This window comes from Sceloporus occidentalis, unplaced genomic scaffold (assembly GCF_023333645.1).
Source record: "Sceloporus occidentalis isolate IW3139 unplaced genomic scaffold, rSceOcc1.0.p SCAF_66, whole genome shotgun sequence".
Classification (NCBI taxonomy): Eukaryota; Metazoa; Chordata; class Lepidosauria; order Squamata; family Phrynosomatidae; genus Sceloporus; species Sceloporus occidentalis.
This window is the reverse complement of record NW_028317046.1, coordinates 73271-97608: the sequence shown is the minus strand read 5'-3', so window position 1 is coordinate 97608 and position 24338 is coordinate 73271. Positions and strand designations below refer to the sequence as shown.

Here is a 24338-nt window from a genome sequence, read left to right as displayed (position 1 = left end):
TATCATTGACCATTAACATTTTTTAACCCCTGCCTGGTCTGCTTTATATTATGTTATTATCTGTTTATCTCCTTCTATGCCATATTCAAGGGTTTTTTCAATTCCAAACTCACTTCTCTATCATTACTAGACAAAAGGGCAAAAATCCAGAAACCTTCAGAAGGCAGAAGTTTCTCCTGAACTCACCTACAACATAACAGTTCAATAATACATTGACCAGTCAATATTGACATAAATATGTATTTTAAGTAACACGTTGTAGCAGATCTTTCCCACACTGCAGCTTCATGCTCCAGATTACCCCCCCCTCCCCCCGGCATTGACAGCACCAGATGCCCCCCTCTTAATAGGACACACTTCTATTGTCCCTGCAGGCGCTGTGATTGGCTGCTGAGTGTGGGAACCTGTGCACAGCCTGATCCTCACACATCATTATGCAGAGAGAGGAGTATATAGAGGGCAGTGTCTGCCTCACCAGCAGCATATCACTGGGATCAGAGACCAGACAGGACAGCCAGCAAAACAGCTCATTCACTCACTCACACTCACTGACTGCGCAGGATGGCTCCTTCTAACACTAGCATGGTGCAGACTGCTGCCAATGAGCTCAGCTCACAGGGACTGAGGAAGGTAAGTTCTGCTCTCAATAATGCTGATCACTTCAATGTCTTTTGGATTATTAGCCTGTGATAGGACACACTGACACTCTGTTATAATGAATCTGGGGATTTCACGAATTTCTCTGCTTCTCTCTCCAGCTGGGAAAGCCAGTGATTGAGAAGATGAGGAGAGATCGCATTAACAGCAGCATTGATCAGCTCAGAACTTTACTGGAGAAAGAGTTTCGGAAACATCAACTTCCATCCAAACCAGAGAAAGCAGATATTCTGGAGATGACAGTGACCATCCTGCAGCAGCACCTGGCTGGGAAATGTAAGTGTCCTGATCTGTGTATCTTCTTCATCTAGAAAACTCATCACCTGCTACAAAGATCCAAAGTGCAAACCCGAACCCCAAATCTAACTATCTGCCTCCTTTCCTCACTTTTAGCTGCTCCATCATCCAGCCAGAACTACAGAGAAGGTTACTCCAGATGCCTCCAGGAGTCTGAGCGCTTCTTCTCCCTGCACAAACAGACAGAGGTCCAGGTGAAGCTTCTGCAGAACATCCATGGGTCACAAGCTGTGGCAGAGAGGGGCTTCACTTCTGGATCCGTTTTATACCCAACACCAAGCAAAGCAATGGCTACAGAAACCACCAAAGCCATCTGGAGACCTTGGTAGAGAATTTATTGAGTGTCCCAAGCTGGGAATAGCAAAGTATTCTTTAAATGCACCTGTCAGTTAGATGGCTGGACAATTGAGGAGATAAGGTGTGAAACCCAGAGGTCTGATGAACTGGTTCCTTTTTTTGATTTGCACAAAGCATGTAGTCACATTGGCTGTGACTTTAAATTCCCTGGTAACCAGGCTTTAGTCTTTAGGTGGCTCTGAGACCTTATAGAAAAAAAAAAGAATCAGAGATGCACTAGTCTGTTCACTGAAATATCAGTATTTTATAACTGTATGAACAGTAGGTTGTGTGTAACCTTCCATGAAGGGAATTTCTTAAATTATATAGCAAAAAAATATTTCAATAAAATAGTAATATTATTGTATAAATAATTTAAATACGTAATTCTAGGTACTGTTGTTACCAGTTCAGATGACATTAGCAATGACTGCTCAGTAAAAGGCCTAATTTTATTAAAAGTTGTCTAACTGACGCAGCAGAACAAGTTCATTTCACAAATGAAATAATAGCCTTTGTTGTATATTACAACAGTAGTATTCTCAGTGAGGATAAATAATGTTAATCCATTCATTCTATGGATGTGTATACAGTAACATGGATTATTGCATGATTATTTGTGATAAATTTGCATGTATTTGACATGTGGTATGTAGAGTTTCTATAAAGTAGTCCTCATTGTATGGATGATTAATATGTAATATGAATGTATTTTTACATCATCTGCTGTATTTGCAGGAATAATTATCATTTGTTTTATAAGATGGTTTTATATGTTAATAAAATTATTGGAACTAAACTTCAAGCTTTTATTATTTTATGTAATGCGGATGGGTTCGATAGTGAGAGAGTGCAAGAGATACATTGTTTGACATGGTAAAAAATATTGAATCACTAAAAAATTAAGCATTCTAGTTGACTTCAATAAACGTATTCAATGTATTTAATAATGGAAAAAAAGACATTGTGTGACAGTCAAATATGTATCTGGCCTATAAATAACATCCTTAACTCTCTATGGGGGGTCAAAGGGAAAATCCCAGACCCAAAAAGAAAGATGCTAATGACCAAAGCCTGCAATTTACCCATCTTAACACTAGGGGGAGACAGGTTTATCCATTTCATTCGGTGACCAGAAAGCTGGTGGGATTTCGCCCCACTGGATCTTTGATAGCCCTTTCTATACATTTTATAATTTTCTGCCAATTTTTGGGTAGTAATGCCAATTGTAAAACACTAAATCCTGTAACTGGAGAAATCCAAAGTATCAAATCTGTATCTCAGTCACATAAGTAAAACTCCTAAAACTCTGCAGAAAGTAACACTTTTGTAACTGATTTCCAGCACTAAGAATGCCCAAATCCTTCCTGAAAATAATTATTTAACCTTGGATAAATGTGTCTCTTTCTGAAGTGCAGGGAACATTATCATATGACACAAATGCAAGTACTAATAGGTTATTGCAATAGAAACTGGAAAAAACAACATTTATTAACAAATCTATTTTGTTGTTGGTATAAAGCCTCCAGAGAAAAGAATCATGTAGCAGATCTGCTAAAACGTATTTACATAATATGCTGGGGATACTTATTTATGTTTTTATTAAGCTGATCTGCATCTTTAAATTTCCTCACTGTATTAACACAATATTGTGCAAATTGTTATTTCTAACAGTAGTAATGACAATTATAATAACAAAAATAATAATAGAACCAACCACTATATTCCACAGTAATGTACATAGACCAGGCACAACATATTAATAACTGGGCACAACCAATCTTTAAGAGCAACAAAAAAGCAATTTATTATCCATACAAGATTATAGTCTCTATATACTTCTATGCAACCATAGACCACCTGTGCTGGTTGGCCATTCTGTAAACCAGGCAAATCTTTCTACAATTAATAGTGAATATTCCTTGTGTATGTGGGTTTTGAAAACGATTAACATTCTGCAATGTTTTTCTATTTTACAAATGCTGCACCTTCTGTTTTTTCTTTATTGCACTTGATCTTGTAGTAAAACTGATTTTTTTTCTTCTCAGCATCTTAACACCCAATAACCCCTCTGCCACCCCCCACACACAGCTCATTCCCCTTGATGTTCCAGGTAATGGCTTCACACCAACATGTCATGCAAACCTTATCTCACAGAAACATCCTCTATCCCATGGGAACAACAGAGCCTCTCAATATAAAACTCAATTCAAACAATATATGAATTAAATGCTTTCAGAAAATGTGATTTAAAAAATAAAGAAAATTAATGAAAGCATTACATAATTCAGGATAAGGCACAATAAGGGTTAAAAATAAATTAGATCACATGTATTTATACAACATCAGCAGATTCTAATTATAATAGAGGAGAATACAAGATTAATTAAAACAATAAATCTGACACTGTAAGCAAATTAAGGATAAAATGTACAAAGGAGTTTAATTGTTGTTTTATTAAGAATCAATTACATAGAAATGCAAAATTAAACTTTTAAATGAAAATGTGTTCATACCTACAAATTAAAATATTCATCATACAATTCAGTATAGTCAAAATGCAGACCAACATTGCTTTAAATGACACATTTCTTATTGTCAAGTCACAAAGAAGATCAAAAGTCACTACTAAAACGAAATGATGGTTTCACTATTTGTTTTTAAATAGAATGAAACTGTTCCCTGATAATAATTTTGAATTTCTTTACATTTAATTTTCCAAATGATGTTATTATTTTGTAGATGACGTAATCTTATCACATAGCACATGTACTGGTCTGTTCAATACCAGTCTCATCACTGGTGAGGGTAAGGACACAGCTACTCAAACTTTCCCCTGTAAGATAACAGCTTAATTAGAGATGAGACAATCGATACTGCAATAAATATTTAGTTTAAACAACATGTTGGAGCAGATCTTTCCCACACTGCAGCTTCATGCTCCAGATTGCCCCCTGCCCCCCCCCCCCGGCATTCACAGCAGCAGATGCCCCCCTCTTAATAGGACACACTTCTATTGTCCCTGCAGGCGCTGTGATTGGCTGCTGAGTGTGGGAACCTGTGCACAGCCTGATCCTCACACATCATTATGCAGAGAGAGGAGTATATAGAGGTCAGTGTCTGCCTCACCAGCAGCATATCACTGGGATCAGAGACCAGACAGGACAGCCAGCAAAACAGCTCATTCACTCACTCACTCACACTCACTGACTGCCCAGGATGGCTCCTTCTAACACTAGCATGGTGCAGACTGCTGCCAATGAGCTCAGCTCACAGGGACTGAGGAAGGTAAGTTCTGCTCTCCGTAATGCTGATCACTTCAATGGATTTTTAGCCTCTGATAGCAAACACTGACACTCTGTTATAATGAATCTGGGGATCTCATGCATTTTTCTGCTTCTCTCTCCAGCTGAGAAAGCCAGTGATTGAGAAGATGAGGAGAGATCGCATTAACAGCAGCATTGAGCAGCTCAGAACTTTACTGGAGAAAGAGTTTCACAAACATCAACTTCCATCCAAACCAGAGAAAGCAGATATTCTGGAGATGACAGTGACCATCCTGCAGCAGCACCTGGCTGGGAAATGTAAGTGTCCTGATCTATGTATCTTCTTCCTCTAGAAAGCTCATCACCTGCTACAAAGATCCAAGTGCAAACCCGAACCCCAGATCTAACTGTCTGCCTCCTTTCCTCACTTTTAGCTGCTCCATCATCCAGCCAGAGCTACAGAGAGGGTTACTCCAGATGCCTCCAGGAGTCTGAGCGCTTCTTCTCTCTGAACAAACAGACAGAGGTCCAGGTGAAGCTTCTGCAGAACATCCATGGGAGACAAGCTGTGGCAGAGAGGGGCTTCACTTCTGGGTTATCTTTCTACCAGAACCCAAACAAACAAATGGCTACAGAGACCACCAAAGCCATCTGGAGACCCTGGTAGTCACTCTGTGGACTTTACTGCATTGAATGTGCAATATATAATATTGCAGCCCTTTCATTGCCAGCTGCTGGTGATGCCCCCAGGGTCTAGAGGACATTTTGCCTGGTGGGCAGTTTGTTTTCATTTGCACATAATAGAATGTATTTGGTGGCCCAAGGCCATGTGTGTAAGGGATAGTTTTCTGTCCGGCTCTGGCTCTGCCAGTTGACTATGTTTTATCATATGATGATAGTGTAAGCATGTAACTAATGCTATTAGATACATATTTTTTATATTATGGCAAGAGCCCAAAAGCTCAACAGGTATTTGCACAGTTGAATGATGTCATTTAAGTGGCAGAACAATATGATATTTGTAACCTTCAATGAAGGGAATTTATTGAAAGTTGGAGTATAAATAATATTCCTGTGTAATTGTTGCTAAAAACAATTACTATATGGCTTTCTGGTATTGCTGATGTTAACTGATACAGTTGAAAGATATTATATATTTATTTTATAGTAACATATAAAATAAACATTGACTTTTGTTGTATGTTACAAGTTGTATTCTCGATGAGGATTATTTATGATAATATATTAATTATATGGATATGTATACAGTAACATGGATCATGACATGATAGTGGTGATGCTTTCACAAGTGCATAACATGTTATTTTTTTGTATGTTAATTATCTCCATTATAGAGGTGATGAAAATTCTGTAATGTGTATTTTACACTATATGCTAAATCTGCATTTAATTCTATTATGTATTTTGTTATATATGTTTCTGATATGCAACGTTTTATAAACGTACATTAACTTATTGAGTTCCAAGAATTAAAGTTTGCAGAAATTGTAACCTGAAAATTGGTGATTTACTTTATTTCATTTATAAGGTGATTAATATCAATTTCTGTGCATATTTACACAAAATAACATATTTTCATTATCATTGTTTTACATGGGCAAGTTCGTATTTATCCTGGGGTCACCCTAGTCCTGACTCCGGGAAGTTTCCCCTGCCGCTCCCCTTCCACGTTTGCACTTCTCTCTTAGGAGCCCCAGGGTATGACATCATTCAGCACTGGTACACTAGTGGGCACCCACTGGTTTTGCGGTGGGGAGGCTGCTGCCCTTGGCTTGGACCTAGTTGGCCTAGGCCTGAATACATCACTATTCCTGGGTCAAACTATTAATATTAATATGACACTGCACCTTTAACAGGATGATAAACTAGATACTCCTGGCTTCCAAAAAGTGCCAAATATTTGTTTTTGACTTTCATTAATACATTACTTTATCCACTCCGGTTCAGAGATGGAATATTTGCATATGGTTTACAAATATAATGAAACATAATATTTATTAATAAATATAATGTCCATTATTTTATATGATCTGCTAATTTGATTATTTTATGTCCCCCGAACATATAATATTAAAGGGAAATCTTGTGTCCTCCTCCTGATAGATCATTCCTCTTGATTCTTGGTAATGAGGTCACATCAAAATGTCACAAACTCATTATCTCATACACAGTCCTCTCCCAAGGGACTCCAGCAACAGATTCTGAATTAAATGTCCTCTAGATAAGAGATCCTCCAGGAAACCAAACATTTAATAAAGTGATATGGAATTTATAAAAAACATTAGACATTGTGGGGTCAGGTCAAAAATAATCACATATAAAATATTGGTTTATTCAAATATTTTTTTTAATAAACAGAACATGGTATTAAAAATGGAGAATGTTCTGAAGAGATTTGTGGGACCAACAGAAGTTGGTAATGTGGATAGATTAAAGGGAATAACCTAACAATAAGCTCATGGATATTGGTTATAAATGAAATTAGAAAGATGGGGTATGTAGAACTAATTGGGAAAGTGGATTAAAATTTAAGCCGTGCCTGGATAATATTGTTGAAATAACTGAACTGGTAACTTACAATGAGACAGTCTCTCGGAGATCGGGTGGGGTTTAGAGATGTGCGAAAAGTCTTAATTATAGATGAAAGGTAATTAATAAAGGTTTCATGGGTGCAAAAATGGTATAAATGTGCGAGAAAAGCACAATTGTGCCAATGTATGCAATGGAACAGCCTATGGAGGTCTATGGGTGAAGAAGTGCACAAGAGTCTGGAAGTCACACGTTGAAAAACACCCATCATGTGAAAGACACTTTCCATGGCAGGGTGTCGTGGTGGTGGTGGTGGGGGGGGGGGTAAAAAGGTGTTATTTTTTACATGTTTCGCGTATCTCCACCCAGAAACTCCACATTACGGGCATTCGGGTGCCATCCGGCTACTGTTGGATGACTATGGTGTCTGCTGAGGCCCAAAACATCTGGGCTTCCAGATACTGGCCGCACGCTATGGACAGAAGCCATTCATATTATCATAAGCAGGTTCTTTACAATCCTTTTGAAAGTAGACAAACCATTTCACTTCATTACAAATGATTCTAATCAAGTGCTTTTCAGACAACTTATTATATAACCACAAGTTTCTAGAACCTCAAGTACAATTTTACACACGTAATAATGAGCGTATTAGAACAAGGTTCAACTTCAGTTGTTTCAACTAAGTAAGGAATAAAATATCTTCTATAAGATTCTATAAATTGTTGCAAGTAAGTGCAATCAGCACCTATTTACCCCTTGTGGGGGGCTGGTTATTTACCCCCGTTCCACCACCCATTTAATAGATTTGTCCCCAGCTCCACAGGGCATGAAACTGGGAAGACAGGGGGGACCCATTGATTCTTCAAAGGCTAAACGTGATTCTTGGACGGCTTTCTTTAAACTTCATCTCTTTTTTTACCATTGTGATGGAAATTCCACTTAAATCAAGGGCTGAAGGTAAGAAGATCACCTAGCAAGTGATGAAGGAGCATTAGATCACCAGTCTAAAGACTGCTACAGGATCCGGTTCATATAGTATGCTCACATTTGCAGTATTATAATTGATATATAAGAAGGATAATCTGATTCTCATGAAAAAGATCTTATAACCTCAAGATATATGTAACACGTATAACATGCGAGGGGTATTGGGTGGGATTTCAGTGTATAATTATTAATATTCTTATTATTCGTAAACAATTCGGTATATTGTACAGCGCTGCGGAATAGGATGACGCTATATAAATCAATAAATAATAATAGTAGTAAGAGAGCAAAACATCATGGAATCCACATGTTTATCGCTAAAGGCTTGGTTTAACCTTTTCTATCTCCAAATGGCCTTTTTCCTGTTATAATAACCATCTGTCCATACAATTTCTGCCACTTCTCGGTTGTTTTGCTACTTTTAGCATTTTCTGTTCTTTTTCTTAAGACTGCCTTGAGCATCTTGCCCTGTTAGCTCTTGACTTAACCCCTTATGCTCAATTTTAGTTTGGGTTTAGTGTTTGAGATATTTAAGACAGTTCACGTTACCTCTAGGTGTGTTTTACAGTTTTCAAGGTGTTTTACATCAAATATCAAGTCTCATGAGTCATCATGATTTTATATAGAATATTGTTGCAGGTCACACATTTCTTTCTATGAAAATTGAATTTTTTTAAACATGATGAGGTCCCTTTAATTTAATGGGGGGGGGGTTAATACAAAAACCCAGGGAGCATATTTTATAAGTATCAATCATTTTATTTTCAATATTGTGTCAATTTCTGTAATTTTAACATTTGTTAACTATATTGTTAGTGTGAGAAAAACATATTATTGATTATTTTATTAATCTCTTGATTTTATGGATTCTTTTTTGGATCTTTGATGTCTTTATTATCTATAATTTACAATTTGTGTATTGATACAATATTGATACAAAAGTATTCTTATAAGAAATTGTCTATATAATGTTAAATGTGAATTTTATTTCTATTCAATTTCAAAATGCATTTTGTTTGGACATTGGAATACATTTTATTTTGAAGAATATCTGTGGGTCTTTGTGTATTATTCCCTAAAATATTGCATAGTATCGGCTTAAGTATCAATCAATAAAAATGTGCGTCTTAGTGAATCAGACCCCTTATAGCATTCTATGTGAATTCATCCATTAGAACCACTATACTATTTCTATTAGACACATTTAGCCATATGCAGTTAGTATATATATATATATATATATATATATATATATATATATATATATATATATATATATATATATATATATTCATATGTTAATTTTAACATGGCTAATAATTTAATGTTCAGATGTCTCATAAAAGATAATCATTTTCAGTTTCTGGTATTGCTACTCTAAGATTGACAAACGCTTTACTAATTTATTATATGCCCCAGCTGGCACTCAAATGGTCAAATTTGCAATTTTTAGATGTCCTGGATGCTCCTGTGTCATTTGTCGGTTTTTTGTCCTAAATAGCCACCTTTGCTGGTGTTGAAGATGTCTCACTGATACACACATGGATATTTTATGAAAGCTTTTCTTTTGCACACTTTTAACACATTTCCATCAAACGTTTTATGAGCTGCTGCCATTAAAGGGACCAGATGCCCCCCTCCTAATAGGACACACTTCTATTGTCCCTGCAGGCGCTGTGATTGGCTGCTGAGTGTGGGAACCTGTGCACAGCCTGATCCTCACACATCATTATGCAGAGAGAGGAGTATATAGAGGGCAGTGTCTGCCTCACCAGCAGCATATCACTGGGATCAGAGACCAGACAGGACAGCCAGCAAAACAGCTCATTCACTCACTCACACTCACTGACTGCGCAGGATGGCTCCTTCTAACACTAGCATGGTGCAGACTGCTGCCAATGAGCTCAGCTCACAGGGACTGAGGAAGGTAAGTTCTGCTCTCCGTAATGCTGATCACTTCAATGGATTTTTAGCCTCTGATAGCAAACACTGACACTCTGTTATAATGAATCTGGGGATCTCATGCATTTTTTTGCTTCTCTCTCCAGCTGAGAAAGCCAGTGATTGAGAAGATGAGGAGAGATCGCATTAACAGCAGCATTGAGCAGCTCAGAACTTTACTGGAGAAAGAGTTTCACAAACATCAACTTCCATCCAAACCAGAGAAAGCAGATATTCTGGAGATGACAGTGACCATCCTGCAGCAGCACCTGGCTGGGAAATGTGAGTGTCCTGATCTGTGTATCTTCTTCCTCTAGACAGCTCATCACCTGCTACAAAGATCCAAGTGCAAACCCGAACCCCAGATCTAACTGTCTGTCTCCTTTCCTCACTTTTAGCTGCTCCATCATCCAGCCAGAGCTACAGAGAAGGTTACTCCAGATGCCTCCAGGAGTCTGAGCGCTTCTTCTCTCCGAACAAACAGACAGAGGTCCAGGTGAAGCTTCAGCAGAACATCCATGGGTCACAAGAGAGGGGATTCACTTCTGGGTTATCTTTCTACCAGAACCCAAACAAACAAATGGCTACAGAGACCACCAAAGCCATCTGGAGACCCTGGTAACCCACATTACCAGCTTTCTTGAATGGGCTTTCTAGTGTAAGCTTGCCAATGGACATCATCATGGACATTATGGATGACTAAAGCACTTTTCTGAGACCCCAGCACATGGTCCTATGGGGAGCTATTGAGCATGAATACAATATTTATTGTATATTCTACTATAATTTTCATGTGTCATATATCATGATTTTATATAGAATATTCTTTCAGGTCACTTTATTTCTATGAAAATATATCTTTTTAAACATGATGGGGTCTGTTTAATTATATGGGGTTTTTTTTTAATACAAAAACCCAGGGAGAACATTTTATAAGTATGAGTCACTTTATTTTCAATATAATGTCAGTTTCTGTCATTTTGAAATTTGTTAACTATTTTGTACTGAGTACACAAAATGTAAAGCTTTTTTGAGCGTTTTCTATCATATTTTAGTTGTATCTCCCTGTGAGAAAAAATATTATTGATTATTTTATTAATCACTTGATTTTATAGATTCTTTTATGGATCTCGGATGACTATAATGTACATATTTGTAGGGTATTGCACAGATATTATCTGTATATTGATAAAATATAGCCATTCTTATTCTTATAATAAATTGTGTATATAATGTTAAATCTGAAGTTTGTTTGTGTTCAATTTCAAAATGCATTTTTTTGGACATTGGAATAAATTTTATTTTAAAGAATATCAGTGGATCTTTGTAATTTATTCCATAAACTAATACATAGTATTAGAACGAGTTTATGAGCGTCTACATAAAGGAAGGTTATCACGATGGATAAGCGCTTTACATAGAAATAGAAACAATAGAAACATAGAATTTGCCCACTCCGGCTCACCTAGTCTGCCCATTTTTCATGATATAAAGCCTCAGACCTAAATCAGACGTTGGTCCCACCTTAGGCGCCATATACAAATCCCATGTTTAAATTACCTCACTGTATTAGCCTCTACTACTTCTGCTGGGAGGCTGTTTCATGTATCTACCACCCCTCAGTAAAGTAAAACTTCATTACATTACATCTAAGCCCCAGGGCCTCTAGTTCTAGACTAGGGCCTCTTGACCTAACATCATAAAGCTCTTTAAGTGTTTACATGTTTTGGACCAGAATTAAAGATCCCTGGCCAAACTATAAAACCCAAATGCTACCAAAATAAGTAGAAGAACTGGATAGCTAAAAGCGTAAGGGTGATTGTAAAAGGGAAAGCTCTTTTAGATCCAATTCTAAACTCAACCATTGGCTTCCACAGCACCTGAGCTCTACAGCCGTTTATTAAAAAAATCAATAAACATAGATTTTCTGTAAATTGTTATCAGAAAACAGCAATGCCCAAACTATAGGCTACCTGCAGCTATCAAACATGGCCAGGGCCAGACTGAGAATAACACAGCTGTCCTGGCACTTGATTGCGTAAGGGTGGCCAATGTCTCAATATGACCCATTTTTGGGGTAAGTATAGGACGCTGTCGGGCCAGCTGCCCACTGGCAATTTGCCAGGCGTGCCACATGGCAGTTGCCAGCCTACTGCCGTAATTTGCGTACCCCTTTGCCACACTAAAATATAATCATAAAATAAAATATATATAATCATACATTATTTTAATGATTGATATAAACACTCGCCACTCATATACACTAGAATGAAACTGATTTATTTAACATTTAAAAATATTTTGATCAACAAAATACATGAAGAACATCATTATTAGACAACTGGCCGACAGTACTCATTGTTACGCAAAGCAACCAAACGAATATTCTATTGGTTGCTATGGTAACAAGTCCAGTTTCAAAACTTTGCACAAGAATTCATTTTTTTTTATACAAAACCACCTTAATTTGGAGAGTTTGCTCAGGTCTGAATGTTTAACAGCAAACACTCCTTTTCTTTTCTTTATTATTGCACTCGTACGAAGCATTCCATCTGTTGTCCTTAAAAAAAATCACAAGCATGGGTCGTATAAAGAATTCCCAACTGGAAACAGCTTTGACTGTTGGATAAGTGCTATTTTTATTGAGTTAGTTTGATTTCCATAATTGTTTGCTAAATAATTGCTCCTTTTAAATGTATCCACGTCCACGGCTCGGTTCTCCGGCATCTACAAAGAAAAGTGTATAAAAAATCATTATCACGAGTATTTCAAAGTGAAATTGCTGGCACTTCTGCCATTGATTTGATCAGGATCAAGTTGCTCGTTCTTTTGACTTTACTGAGAGTGCAGTAGATAAGTGGAATAGCCTCCCAGCAGAAGTGGTAGAGCTGCATTCAAATTTGATGAGGAGAAGCTCAGAGCAGTTGGCCCTTGAAATTATATAGTAATAAAAGTTTTCCTGGCAACTCCACAGAAATTCAAAGTTTGGTGAATAAATGAATGCTAGTAAGGTTATTAGCAAGCATTTTTTGTCAAAACATTATATAAAAATGCATACTATAGAAAACTTGTTTTTACTTTTTAGCATAAAAATGAATTTAATGATCTCCACGAATGAAATGAAATTACTTAAAATGATTCAAAATTATCTTCCACTTTGTGAAGCCAATTGATTGAGATATTGTGATGTCATCTAAAATATAATATGCATTCAAATATAATTTTTAAGTTTCTTCCAATATTCGAAAAAATCGTTTTTTAATATATAAATACTGATTTTTCTAAACACTGATCTTTAATATTTAAATACATGATTTTTATAAATATAATTTGTTTTAAAATAAACCACAATGTAAATCCACAGTGAATATCGACTCTTTCCCTTTCATTCTAACAATTCTCCCGGACACCAGGAATTTACTGCCTGCGCCGCACACTTCCCACAATCTATTGTGACACCCAAATTAAGCAGGCATTTCACGTGTTGGTGGGAATCACGTTTCGCTAACACTTACCTATGTCCTGACAGCTGCTGTCTCTGTAGCAGGAAGCTCAATGTCATCTTTTGGGTTTTCTTTCTCCCTTTTTTTCCCCAATTGGAGAGAAAACCCAACTCATGAAGTATCTTCAACACTGCCAACAGCCCCAAGGATCCAAACCATATTTATATTCATTGGTGCCTTTGATTTGAGAAATGACTGTTTTACAAAATACAAAAAAGGACAAAAAAAATAAAAAAATCGAATATTTAAACAAAGTACAAATATAATATAAATTGCCTATTTACCTACTAATTTCTAAAATATTTTTATAGATGTATAAAGTGCCATCGGGTTTTCAGATCGCGGGTACTCATGGTGTGTATCTGATAGAATACCAGCCAGCCTATATATAAAGGGCTTATCGCTCATAATTACATGCGGAACTGTCAGCCCCAGATTTTCCCACACAAGGGCGGCCAATCAGGCAGACTTTTGGACAATGAAAGGTTCTCATTAATCTAGAAAAAAATGTTTCTGACATCTGGACGTTTCTAAATAGATTAAAGGATCATAACGGTAAAGGTGTGTTTTGGTGTGCTATGTAGGTATAGCTTTTTAGATGGTATTGAACATTAAAAGGTGTAATTTATTACTTTTTTTAAAATAATAAAAAGTTATGAAAAACACACTACAAATAACTTTTATTATGATGTCATAAAATACTATAACGCGACACATTGTTTCCCATCGCTACAGAGGCAGAGCGAGCCCCACCATGTAGGCAAACTAGGACATGGTTTGTCCTGTACTATATATATATATATATATATATATATATATCTGATGCAGAAAGTTCTGTACTGGATACAAAGTTGAGTAAGACTTTGAAGACCTCAGAGTTCTCTTCTTCACACAGTGCCCCAAAAGAATAGAAAAGTAAATAAATAAATCCTGGGTGGGTGTAAAAGGAATTGAAACTACCCTTTGGTTTCTAGGGTTTGATTGCCTCCATGACTGTTAAACCGAGTTCTTGTGCCGTAGTCACAGACAGGATTAGGTATTCCGGAGGCTGTGTCACACTGAGGTGTGAAAGTGTGGGTCTTTAATCTTCAGCTTGTTCAAGGTGTCGTGTTGTCACCTCCATATCAAAGAAGAGAGACTCTGCTAACTGCCCTAGCAGCAAAACTGGATTTATATCCCAGAGAGATTGAGACAATGCCCCTTTTTTTTGAGATGTGTGTTCCTCTGTACAGTGCCGAGAATACGATGGTGTTCGATAGATGCTGAGGAAGTTGGCCATGGAGGGGTGTTAATGGAGTCAAGGCAGACCCAGGCCCAGCTCACCATGTTCCCACACCAGACAAGCTGGGGTATCCATCTGGGCACCCAGAATGTGTCCATCCAGATTAGTGCCCCATGTTTAATCCGATACAATAATTCCATAACATGGGGGCCACCGTCAGAAGGGATGACTTTATAATGCTTGCGCCTGGCCACCGACCATAGACAATTACTTTAGGTGGGACATATTAACTGTGTTTCTAGTAAGAAAAATCCATATAGTCATATTTGCCAGCAAGAAAATGCAGTTTTTAGTTGAAGTTGATAACTTTTATTGGGCCAACATGGAAAATGACGAAGAAGACACCACCAGGCCCCAAATGCTATATTCCAAAAATGTGAGCTCCTCTCTTATGAGACATTTACTGGGCACACATAAAACATGATCCATAACTAAAATCGCTTGGCTTACTTTGGTTCTGTTGGTGGAAAAATGTAGTGATTTTTTTCCCAATTAAATTAAAAACAATCCAAAAACCTCTGTAATTGCCTGTCCTCTTTTTTTACATTGTGATTTACATTTTTACCTTTTTTTCAATATTATTCATATACAAAAAGATGTGATCGTTCATCGACAAGTGTCAATTTCTACCCAAATTTCCAGAACCTGATCAGCGTTGTTTTACCAGAAACCATTCTTCTCCGCCACAGCAGGCTGGGAACACAAGCGGGGGATTTACAGATAAAGAGATACTCTCTCTCTCTGTGTCTCTGTCTCTCTCTCTCTCCTATTATATGGAGATCTTTATCCCTAGTCCTTTCCCACACCCAGCAGGACATTAGATAGCAGGACCTGGACAATAGACATGTGTCACACTCAACCGTGGCAGGAGACACCAGAACATCTGGGGCTGGTAATATAATAGGGATTTGAACAGGAAGAATTGGTGGGAAAAGTCTACTCTGGAAGAAGACATTAACTGAATGGACATTAAAGTTGCTTGTAGGGCATCTGTTGAATTTTAAGAGATTAAAAGGGGGGTCTCGTTCTGTGAAAGCTAAAGCAGAATAGTAAAAACACCTAGATTTGGAAAATTAATGGTACAGTCTAACATTATAACTATACTTATAATGTTCTAATTGCTAATATTGGGTTAATTGATTATTAAACTGTGAAGATCAACGTATTACTCAAAAAAAGTTCTGCTATGACATCACTGCAGTCACAAAAAAACAATTTGAAGTGAAATTGTTTATGGAAGAATAAATTGTTAAAACTGTAGCATAAATGCATAAATGTGTTAAAATGTCTTTATACATAGATCAACAAAGTTTGATTTAGGGAAATATGTTTAAAGTCAGAAAACAAAAATACTTTTATAAATAATTATCTTTTTGATTAAAGAGATCATTGCAACTATATTTAGAATTTCACAAGTGAAACTATATTTAGAATGTTACTAAAAATATCATACATTGTAACCGTGCCTGGAATGCTGTGGATAGTATCATGCATTTTTTTGTAAAGTGTAAAGTTTTGTATTTACAGATCTTAGCTTTTAAGATAAAGGTTAAGAATAAGGTTTTTCACAAGTTTTTTTATAAATCTAATGTGCTTCTCAAGTATCACAATAGAAAATACAATGCGTATACAAAAAAAATACAAACTTTGTAAAGCTGATACCTTTAGATGCTGTCTTAATTAGATTGTAAGCTTTAGAGACTACTTAGGACTTTTCTTCTAGATATACTATTATTCTGGTATTATATGACTGAAGAAGATACCTAAGTAGTCCAGAAAGCTTGTGACCTAATACAATAAAGTTTAAATAATGTCACCTCGCCAATTGTACCATACAACGCTACAGCCAGGTCTTCTTCTTGAAAGAGCACCTTGCCATGGTGGGTTCCTCATAATGCATAGTAGTTGGTGGTTGAATTCCAAACTCTTGTAAAACTACCACTTTAATGAATAAATTATTATTATTATCTGTTATTATCTTTTATTTATATAGCACTAACAATCTACGCAGCGCTTAACACAATACATAAATTCAAGGGGTCTGACAAGACGAGAATTGACAGACTAAGACAAACCGACACATTAGGTAGAGAGAACCCTGCTCGCAAAAGTGTTTCTATTCATGAATGGTCGGCCATAACATTAAAGTATTAGATTGAAACTCTGATGGCATTGTGATGAATACGTTAAATTAGTCTCTCTTTCATATGAATTAGATTTTTGGGGGCATGTTAAAGGGATATTCCCAGCCAACGGGACACACAAGCTTCGGAGTCTTGCTGGGTGGGAGCTAGTCGTGAGGTGTGAAAGTGTGCCATGGAACCTTCAAAGATCAAAGGAAAGGAAAGGAAGGTGTGATTTTGCAATTTAAATGAGCCCTGAAATCCACATGTGTCAGGAGTGACAACTACATGCCAAGCACACTTTCACACCTACCAACAGACCAGCAGCAGAAGAAACCCTTCATATTATAATGATATAGAAACTGTATGGTGGTGTACAATACATGGTCCCTGCCAAATGTATCCTCTTAGTTGGAGACCACCATAGGGGTTGGACATGTCTGGTCTTTACAGATGAGTGGTGGACAATCATTGGTTCCTCTGGGACCTGTCTTTAATAGAACAGAAAAGTCTACCTTTTAGAAAGTTGTTTTTTTTAAAACTAATCAGACAACAAATAATTTTTGTAGAGTACTATATGTTTTTGTATGTATAACGTCCAACTTCTCCACTTTTTCTGAAGTCAGCACCCAAGCCTGTTATATAGGTGTCTAAGCCCAACTACAGGGAAAATGCATTATGCCCTGGAATCACTTATATGTTTTGTCGCAATGCTGGTATCCACAAATCAAACCCAAAACCTAGGATTTTTCAGTGAATTAACTTAAAATATGCAAAACTGTGAAGACAGTTAAGTGAAGTAGACCCTTCAATGCTAATGTGTCCTGAAGAAAAATTCCTGCCTGTGAATACCCCTGTTATTATGTGAATATAGATGATAGATAGATGATAGATAGATAGATAGATAGATAGATAGATGATAGATAGATAGATAGATAGATAGATAGATAGATAGATAGATAGATAGATAGATAGGTTAGATAGATATATTAGATGGATAGACAGATAATGCTTTCTTAATATACTTCCAATAAAGTCTTTTTTACAGTAAACTCACAATAAGGGCATCATTCTTCTGTTTAATTTTTAAAACTATTAAACAGATCTTTTCTTACCTCTGTTTTTTTCTTTCAAAAGCCACGCAGAGACTTTTATTATAATTTTCTTTAAAAATCCCTGGGTGCATGATGCGGAAACTGGATCTAACCATATTAGCCAAGGAGAAATGGAGCCTCTCATTGAAGTTTTATTGAGTTGAGTTTTATTGGGCCAACATAGAGAAAAAAATGTAAAACAAATACGCTTTCTGGATCTCAGAGGTCTTTTCTTCAGATGGAATCGCTGCAATACAAAGCCACACAGATCTCCTTCCTGCAATAGCAAGTCAACACACCGTTTGAAGTCCTGCTGGGTGGGAGCTGGTTGCGAGGTGCGAAAGTGTGCCATGAAACCTTCAGAAACATCAAAGACAGGAAAGGAAGGCGACATTTTACAATGTAAATGGGAGTCTGCCAGTGTAAGAAGTGACGAGAGTGTGTCCAGCACACTTTCACACCTTGTCTCTGTGGGGTTCATGTTCATTAAATGAGAAGCCTTTTCCATAGAATATTCCTTTTTGAACCTCTTGGGTTATTATGTAAATCTGCCATGTACTATACTATGAAAACCAATCGGATGCTACGAAAATATTCAAATAATCAAAATAACCAGTAGTTAAGATTTTGTAATGATACTTTTGTTAACTATATGACGAGTCACTAGTGCATAGAAAAGTCTAATTGCCATCATGTGCTTGACATGGTTTACTTGATTGATTAATAATTTTGGATCTGTTTCCACCGTTGGCCCATGTCTTGTTAATAGTGCATTGGCAGGGCATTAGAGGTGTGCTTTGAATGCATTGGTTATAATGGCAAGTAGATTGAAATATACAATTCTAATATGTTTAAAACTGCTAGGCTCTTCTAAACAACATTTACCCCACATATAGGCCTGTTTCCAATTGTCCAGTTGCTTATTTTTTTCTTCCGCCTCCTCTTATTTTTCAAATGTCACTCCAAACCAACCCTATTGTTTAAGCATTATTTATTGTTTTATGCAGCTCCATCATATTCCACAGAGCTGTATTTACCCCCAACACCATTACTTAACACCAAGCCTTTGATTTTTTGATTCATCCTTTTGTATTATGTCTTCTAACTATATGCATGCTCCCGCCACCTGCCTCATACCCCGGCCTCCTCTACCTATTACCTGCCTTCCTATTGTTCTCTATTTCTAAGCTTTTCAATTTCAATACACCTTTGATCCACCTGTGCTGAGCGAATATATCCCAGAAAACTGAGCTCTTAAATAGCTTCAGGGAATGGAATAGGAGACCATCATTTGGATGTACATGAAAGGGTTAAATTAATGATGCATTGTTATAGTCGCCGATCCAGTTGAATTATGCATTATGCAGGGCAAACTAAGGGCCAGTATTAGTGCCAGGTGATTCAGGCTGCTGTCTGGTGCACCTGGTCAAGAGGGGCAACGGAAAATGCCCCTAATGTGTGATAGTAAGTATAGTGCCTGCTGGGGCCACAAAAGAAGTCTCTATAATGTAAGAGGTCTATGCCTATTCTTTACATTTAAAAAAGGTTTTAAGTGTGTGGTGTTTGCACAGAAAGGCTTCTTGATTAAGGATCAGCCCTTTAAGAATAATCCATTAATAATAATAATAATAATAATAATAATAATAATAAATGACAGGTGAGTAAATTAATACATTTCTGAGTTTTATTCACTGTATTGCACACATATTAAAAGAATAATTTCAGAATGCACATGTATCCAGGTAGTATAACTGACATAATACAAAAGCATACAAGAATCTCAATAAATACATTGACTGATTTCATTGGAATCAAATAGTTTTTTCCCTTAAAGAAAAAAAAAAGAACTTTGTTTATATACAATAATTTACACTAGCAAAGAGCCTTACAGTCTCACTTAACCAACTGGATTACCCATGGGCACTCAAAGAGTTAATGAGACGGCTATATAATTTATATAAAATAAACATATATCAACAATTCAGTTGCTGAAAAAAAACAATTAACCTTCCCCAAAAAGAGAAACAGAACAGCATTTCTATAGAAAATGCATGAAAAGCATAAATGAGCCAAATTAATATGGCTTACTTAACATAATCAGTCAGTGCTGTACCCTAACTTATAAACCATGCAAATATTGCAAAACATAGTGTGATACATTCAACCCTGGTACTCAAAGGGTTAACCCATACATCTCACTCCCTAAATATTTTTCTTTTTAGACAGAAAGAAAAACATGCATTTTCTTAGAAAGTCCTACACAGGCAAGAGACACCTGATCCTGCACCCAAACCTTAATGAGTTTAGCAAAAGAGTTCTTCTTGAGACAAACATCATAGACAATGGATGGTGACTCTCCAGCGGAGAACACCCTGCTGCTTTTCCAATGATCTAGACTCAGTCTGAAGGACATCTTTCCACCATCACCAAGGTCTCCAGAGGCTCTTTCTGCTGTTGTGCAGGGATTGTCCAGGATCAGTCTGAATAGACTCTACTGTGGAAGGAGTGGAGTTCATTGTTGCATGTGACAGTTCTTGAGAAGCTGTTTGATGAGTGTTAAAATGTTTCATCAGCTTGTTCTGGTGTCTTTGATCATAAACCGACAAGTAATTCACAGAGTCCTGGATACTTTGGCGGTATCCTTCTGCATGGGCTTGGCTGGGTTTTGACACATCTATGAAAATTAAAGAAAAAAGCTGGTGAGTAAGACCTTTGGACCCAAAGAAGTCTATACAGTCCTTTACAAGACACATAGAACATTGATAAAAAGATAGATAAGAATATACTTACATTTCCCTGCCAGGTGCTGCTGCAGGATGGTCACTGTCATCTCCAGAATATCTGCTTTCTCTGGTTTGGATGGAAGTTGATGTTTGTGAAACTCTTTCTCCAGTAAAGTTCTGAGCTGCTCAATGCTGCTGTTAATGCGATCTCTCCTCATCTTCTCAATCACCGGCTTTCTCAGCTGGAGAGAAAAAAAATAAAAGGAAATTCGTTAGATCACCAAATGAAATTTATTTTAATTAACTGGACAATCTGTAAAAACATGAAGTTTCGTTCAATGGAAATGGTACCCATGTATGCTGCTGTATAATATGCCAAGCTTACCTTTCTTATTTCATGTTCTGCTTGCCCAGCAGCCTTCTGTATAGTCATACAAGGAGCCATGATGTGTATGTGGTCAGTATATCTGCTGTCTGTTCCTATAGCTGTCTGATCTGCAGTGAGCTATCCCCTCTCCTTTATATATCCCCCAGGCTGCTTAATTATGTGTGGAGCCCTGGCTGTCCACAGTTTCCCACACTCAAGAGCCAATCACAAGCTCTGAAGGACAAATGAAGTGTGTCACATTGAATGGTGACAGAGCAGTAGAACATCTGGGGCTTGTATTGTGTGAGAAGTGTGGGAAAGGCATATAGTCAATAAAAAACACTTAGTGTATCTGCTGCATGCGCCATATTGGTAAGGGACAAATTGAGAGCTCTCATTGACATTGCTTATACATTATTTAAAGGGTTAACCATACAAGAAACACAGAAACATTTACAGTATATATCATTGTACTTTGCTATGTAATACCTGGAATATATTTTAAAAATGTATGCAAAAAATACAATACAAATATAAAACAATAAATCAATATTTAAAAAATCTTTATAAAATACTACAGCATTATGAGCGCTGTAAAATTGTTGTTGCAAAAATACAAACAATAAAAAAACTATAAATTATAAAAACTATAGCATTTTTTCTTAAAGACATATACATATGTTGGTGATCTTCAAGAGGTTAAAGTAATGAACATAATGAAGTTTTTAATTTTTTTGTTTAATGCAAAGAGCAGTTTTTAAATATTTTGTTAAGAAAAATAAAAATGTGATTATTTTGAATTTTTATTTTTTTCATCAACAGCAGAACACTGTTGTACAAAGTGTTGGTCTTTGAAGAAAAAAATAAAAAATAAACATACAGCCAAGAATTACATTACATAATCTATTAGTTGACAATTAAAATTGTGTATGCAATAAATAAATATAAATAATGTTTAATAGGAATTCCTTAGATTTCCGAAAGCTAGTTCAAATTACATAGTTAGAAAACCAGTGTGGACGCTCAAAAGGCAATATGCTGCAGAGATTTTTTACCAATTATGTATAATTGTAATCTGGTGTATGAATATGTATTTTTTGTTGATACAATCCCAAAAAAATGTGCAGGCTTCAACTGGCAGAAAGTCATAATTTTCCAAAAAAGTAAGGAAATATTTTATGTGATATTTTGGGGTTTGTAGAAATGTGATGGATAACACCAGGTTCTATTGTGGCAAACTGTGGCACTGGGAGACAGCACTAGCCACAGAGAAATTTTCTTGGGTATGTTCCATTCTCTTATGGGGGTCATTAAAACAGATGTGGGTTATGGGCCATTTACTAATCTATTTACATCATAATTCCTGTACCAAATGGAGGAACAAGTTGCTTTTCCATTTAAGTCTACTGTTGCTGTTCTGCCATATTGATCCAACAATTAGTGTTTCCTATACAATACATGTAAATTGTGAATCTCTAGCTGTGTCACTGGGGTATATACTATAAAATACTATGTCATATGTCACCCTTATTGGTGAATTCATGTTCTAAACATACAAAATAACAAAAAGTCTTGCTTTCATTTACCATATGCCAAGAGATGGTCTTTTTTTCTAGTTCTGTGACATTGCTAAAGTGTCTAGCTTCTTTCTAGTACAAGTTTAACTCCCCAACTCCAAGATCAAAAGGTCTCTGCACAAAAAAGTTTTATTTTGTGATGTCAAGTTTATAGAGTTAATGGATGTTTTGGATTGCATATGCGAGACCTCCAAGGCTTTGATGAGCAACGTTTGTGAAAGAAGCTTCTCTATGGAGCACACTTTCACACCTACCGGACAGGCTTGGGGAGGAGGACACTGGTCTCCTTTTGATCTCAGGCTGTGTTAGACAACAAGGAACATTAGTTTAATTGCTCTGAAGACACCAGGACAATGTACATGAGTCTGGGATTGTGCCTCACAGAGTGTTGTGAAAACAGTCACCTTGATAAAAAGAAAGGAAATGCAATGTTGTGGTTTCCACCTTAGGTGCTCGCCACTAAGAAGGACCAAGTCTCCTTTATTACATGGGAAGCTGTCTGGTGGCAGATTGTGAGATATGGTATGCAGGGTACAGAAGTTTCTCTGGATCTTCCTTGATTAAGGCACATTTCACAGCCCTGTGTCAAGCACACTTCCACACTTCCAACGCACACTCCCATGCCATTCCATGATGGAACAGATTTACATGTGTGTTCTATGCCTCTGTATAATATATAAAATATTAGGTGTAATACTCTTTTTTTCCACCTATTCAGAAAGACAGTAAGTATTATAAATACCAAATAACACGCGGGTGCATGTTATACATGAGAATTTGAGACAGTTCCATAAATCCTCCAGAACAGCCAAATATGAAATAAGTTATATTCTTAAAATATACATAAAAAAAATGACATAATGATAACATTTATGTATCATTAGATAATGAGGAATTCCACATTAAAATATAATACATATTATAAAACATTAAATATAAACATGAAGCATTTTGCCATATTGTCCATTACCAGGGGCGGTGATATCTTTCTCCCCAATTTAATTTTTACCATCATTTTTTTGGTTTGAAATAAAATGATCATGTGTTCCCTGATTAAAACAAAATTTTTCTTTTTTTTTTCAATCAGGGAAAAACAGTATTGCCATGTTAATAATTCTTCAATATAGGAAACTTAGGGTAAATAAAATTAAATTACTAGTATGGGGTCATATCTGGCGTTTTGCTGTAATTCATTACCCCAGCATTCTGCAGGCTTAGATAAGATAAGACCTGAAGGATATGCACTGTATAACAGATATAGGGGGCATGTGGGAGCATGTAAATCTATAATGGTGTTTTATCAGCTCCAGAAACCTTGTCCAGACATCTGCTGCTTGGTGAATAAGGTGCGGCCGTCTGACAATGATGGAAAAGTAGATTTTAATCTCAAATTTTTTCTCACACTGTAAACATTTGCTGGTTCCAGCAGCAATATGGCATCAGGCGAAATGAACATCAACAGAGGACTCCCTTTCTAAAGTATATGGCAAGATCTAGAGGACCATTTCTAGAGAGCAAGTGGATGAGATAGCCGGAATTACCACCACATGCCAGAAAAGCAGACACTACTGTATTTGTTCCAGGGAAGAGTCTTATTTAATCATCTGATAATGCTGACACATATGTGAATAA

The 24338-nt window shown here is 36.6% G+C and overlaps 4 protein-coding genes across 4 annotated transcripts; 3 read left to right on the top strand and 1 right to left on the bottom strand.

Moving 5' to 3' along the window:
• Nucleotides 1–561: 561 nt before the first annotated feature.
• On the top strand, nucleotides 562–1283 carry LOC149286783 (transcription factor HES-5-like). Its single transcript, XM_089493622.1, has 3 exons — nucleotides 562–630; nucleotides 759–933; nucleotides 1051–1283. Exons 1-3 carry the CDS (start codon nucleotides 562–564, stop codon nucleotides 1281–1283), a joined length of 477 nt encoding a protein of 158 aa, XP_089349748.1.
• Nucleotides 1284–4509: 3226 nt separating this feature from the next.
• Nucleotides 4510–5223, top strand: LOC149286782 (transcription factor HES-5-like). The gene is made up of 3 exons (XM_089493621.1): nucleotides 4510–4578; nucleotides 4700–4874; nucleotides 4991–5223. Exons 1-3 carry the CDS (start codon nucleotides 4510–4512, stop codon nucleotides 5221–5223), a joined length of 477 nt encoding a protein of 158 aa, XP_089349747.1.
• Nucleotides 5224–9954: 4731 nt separating this feature from the next.
• Nucleotides 9955–10659, top strand: LOC149286781 (transcription factor HES-5-like). Its single transcript, XM_089493619.1, has 3 exons — nucleotides 9955–10023; nucleotides 10145–10319; nucleotides 10436–10659. The coding sequence occupies exons 1-3, from the start codon at nucleotides 9955–9957 to the stop codon at nucleotides 10657–10659; spliced, it is 468 nt and encodes a 155-aa protein (XP_089349745.1).
• Nucleotides 10660–20462: 9803 nt separating this feature from the next.
• Nucleotides 20463–21207, bottom strand: LOC149286780 (transcription factor HES-5-like). The gene is made up of 3 exons (XM_089493618.1): nucleotides 21148–21207; nucleotides 20830–21004; nucleotides 20463–20713 (listed from the first exon to the last, which is right to left on the bottom strand). Exons 1-3 carry the CDS (start codon nucleotides 21205–21207, stop codon nucleotides 20463–20465), a joined length of 486 nt encoding a protein of 161 aa, XP_089349744.1.
• Between the last annotated feature and the right edge of the window lie 3131 nt (nucleotides 21208–24338).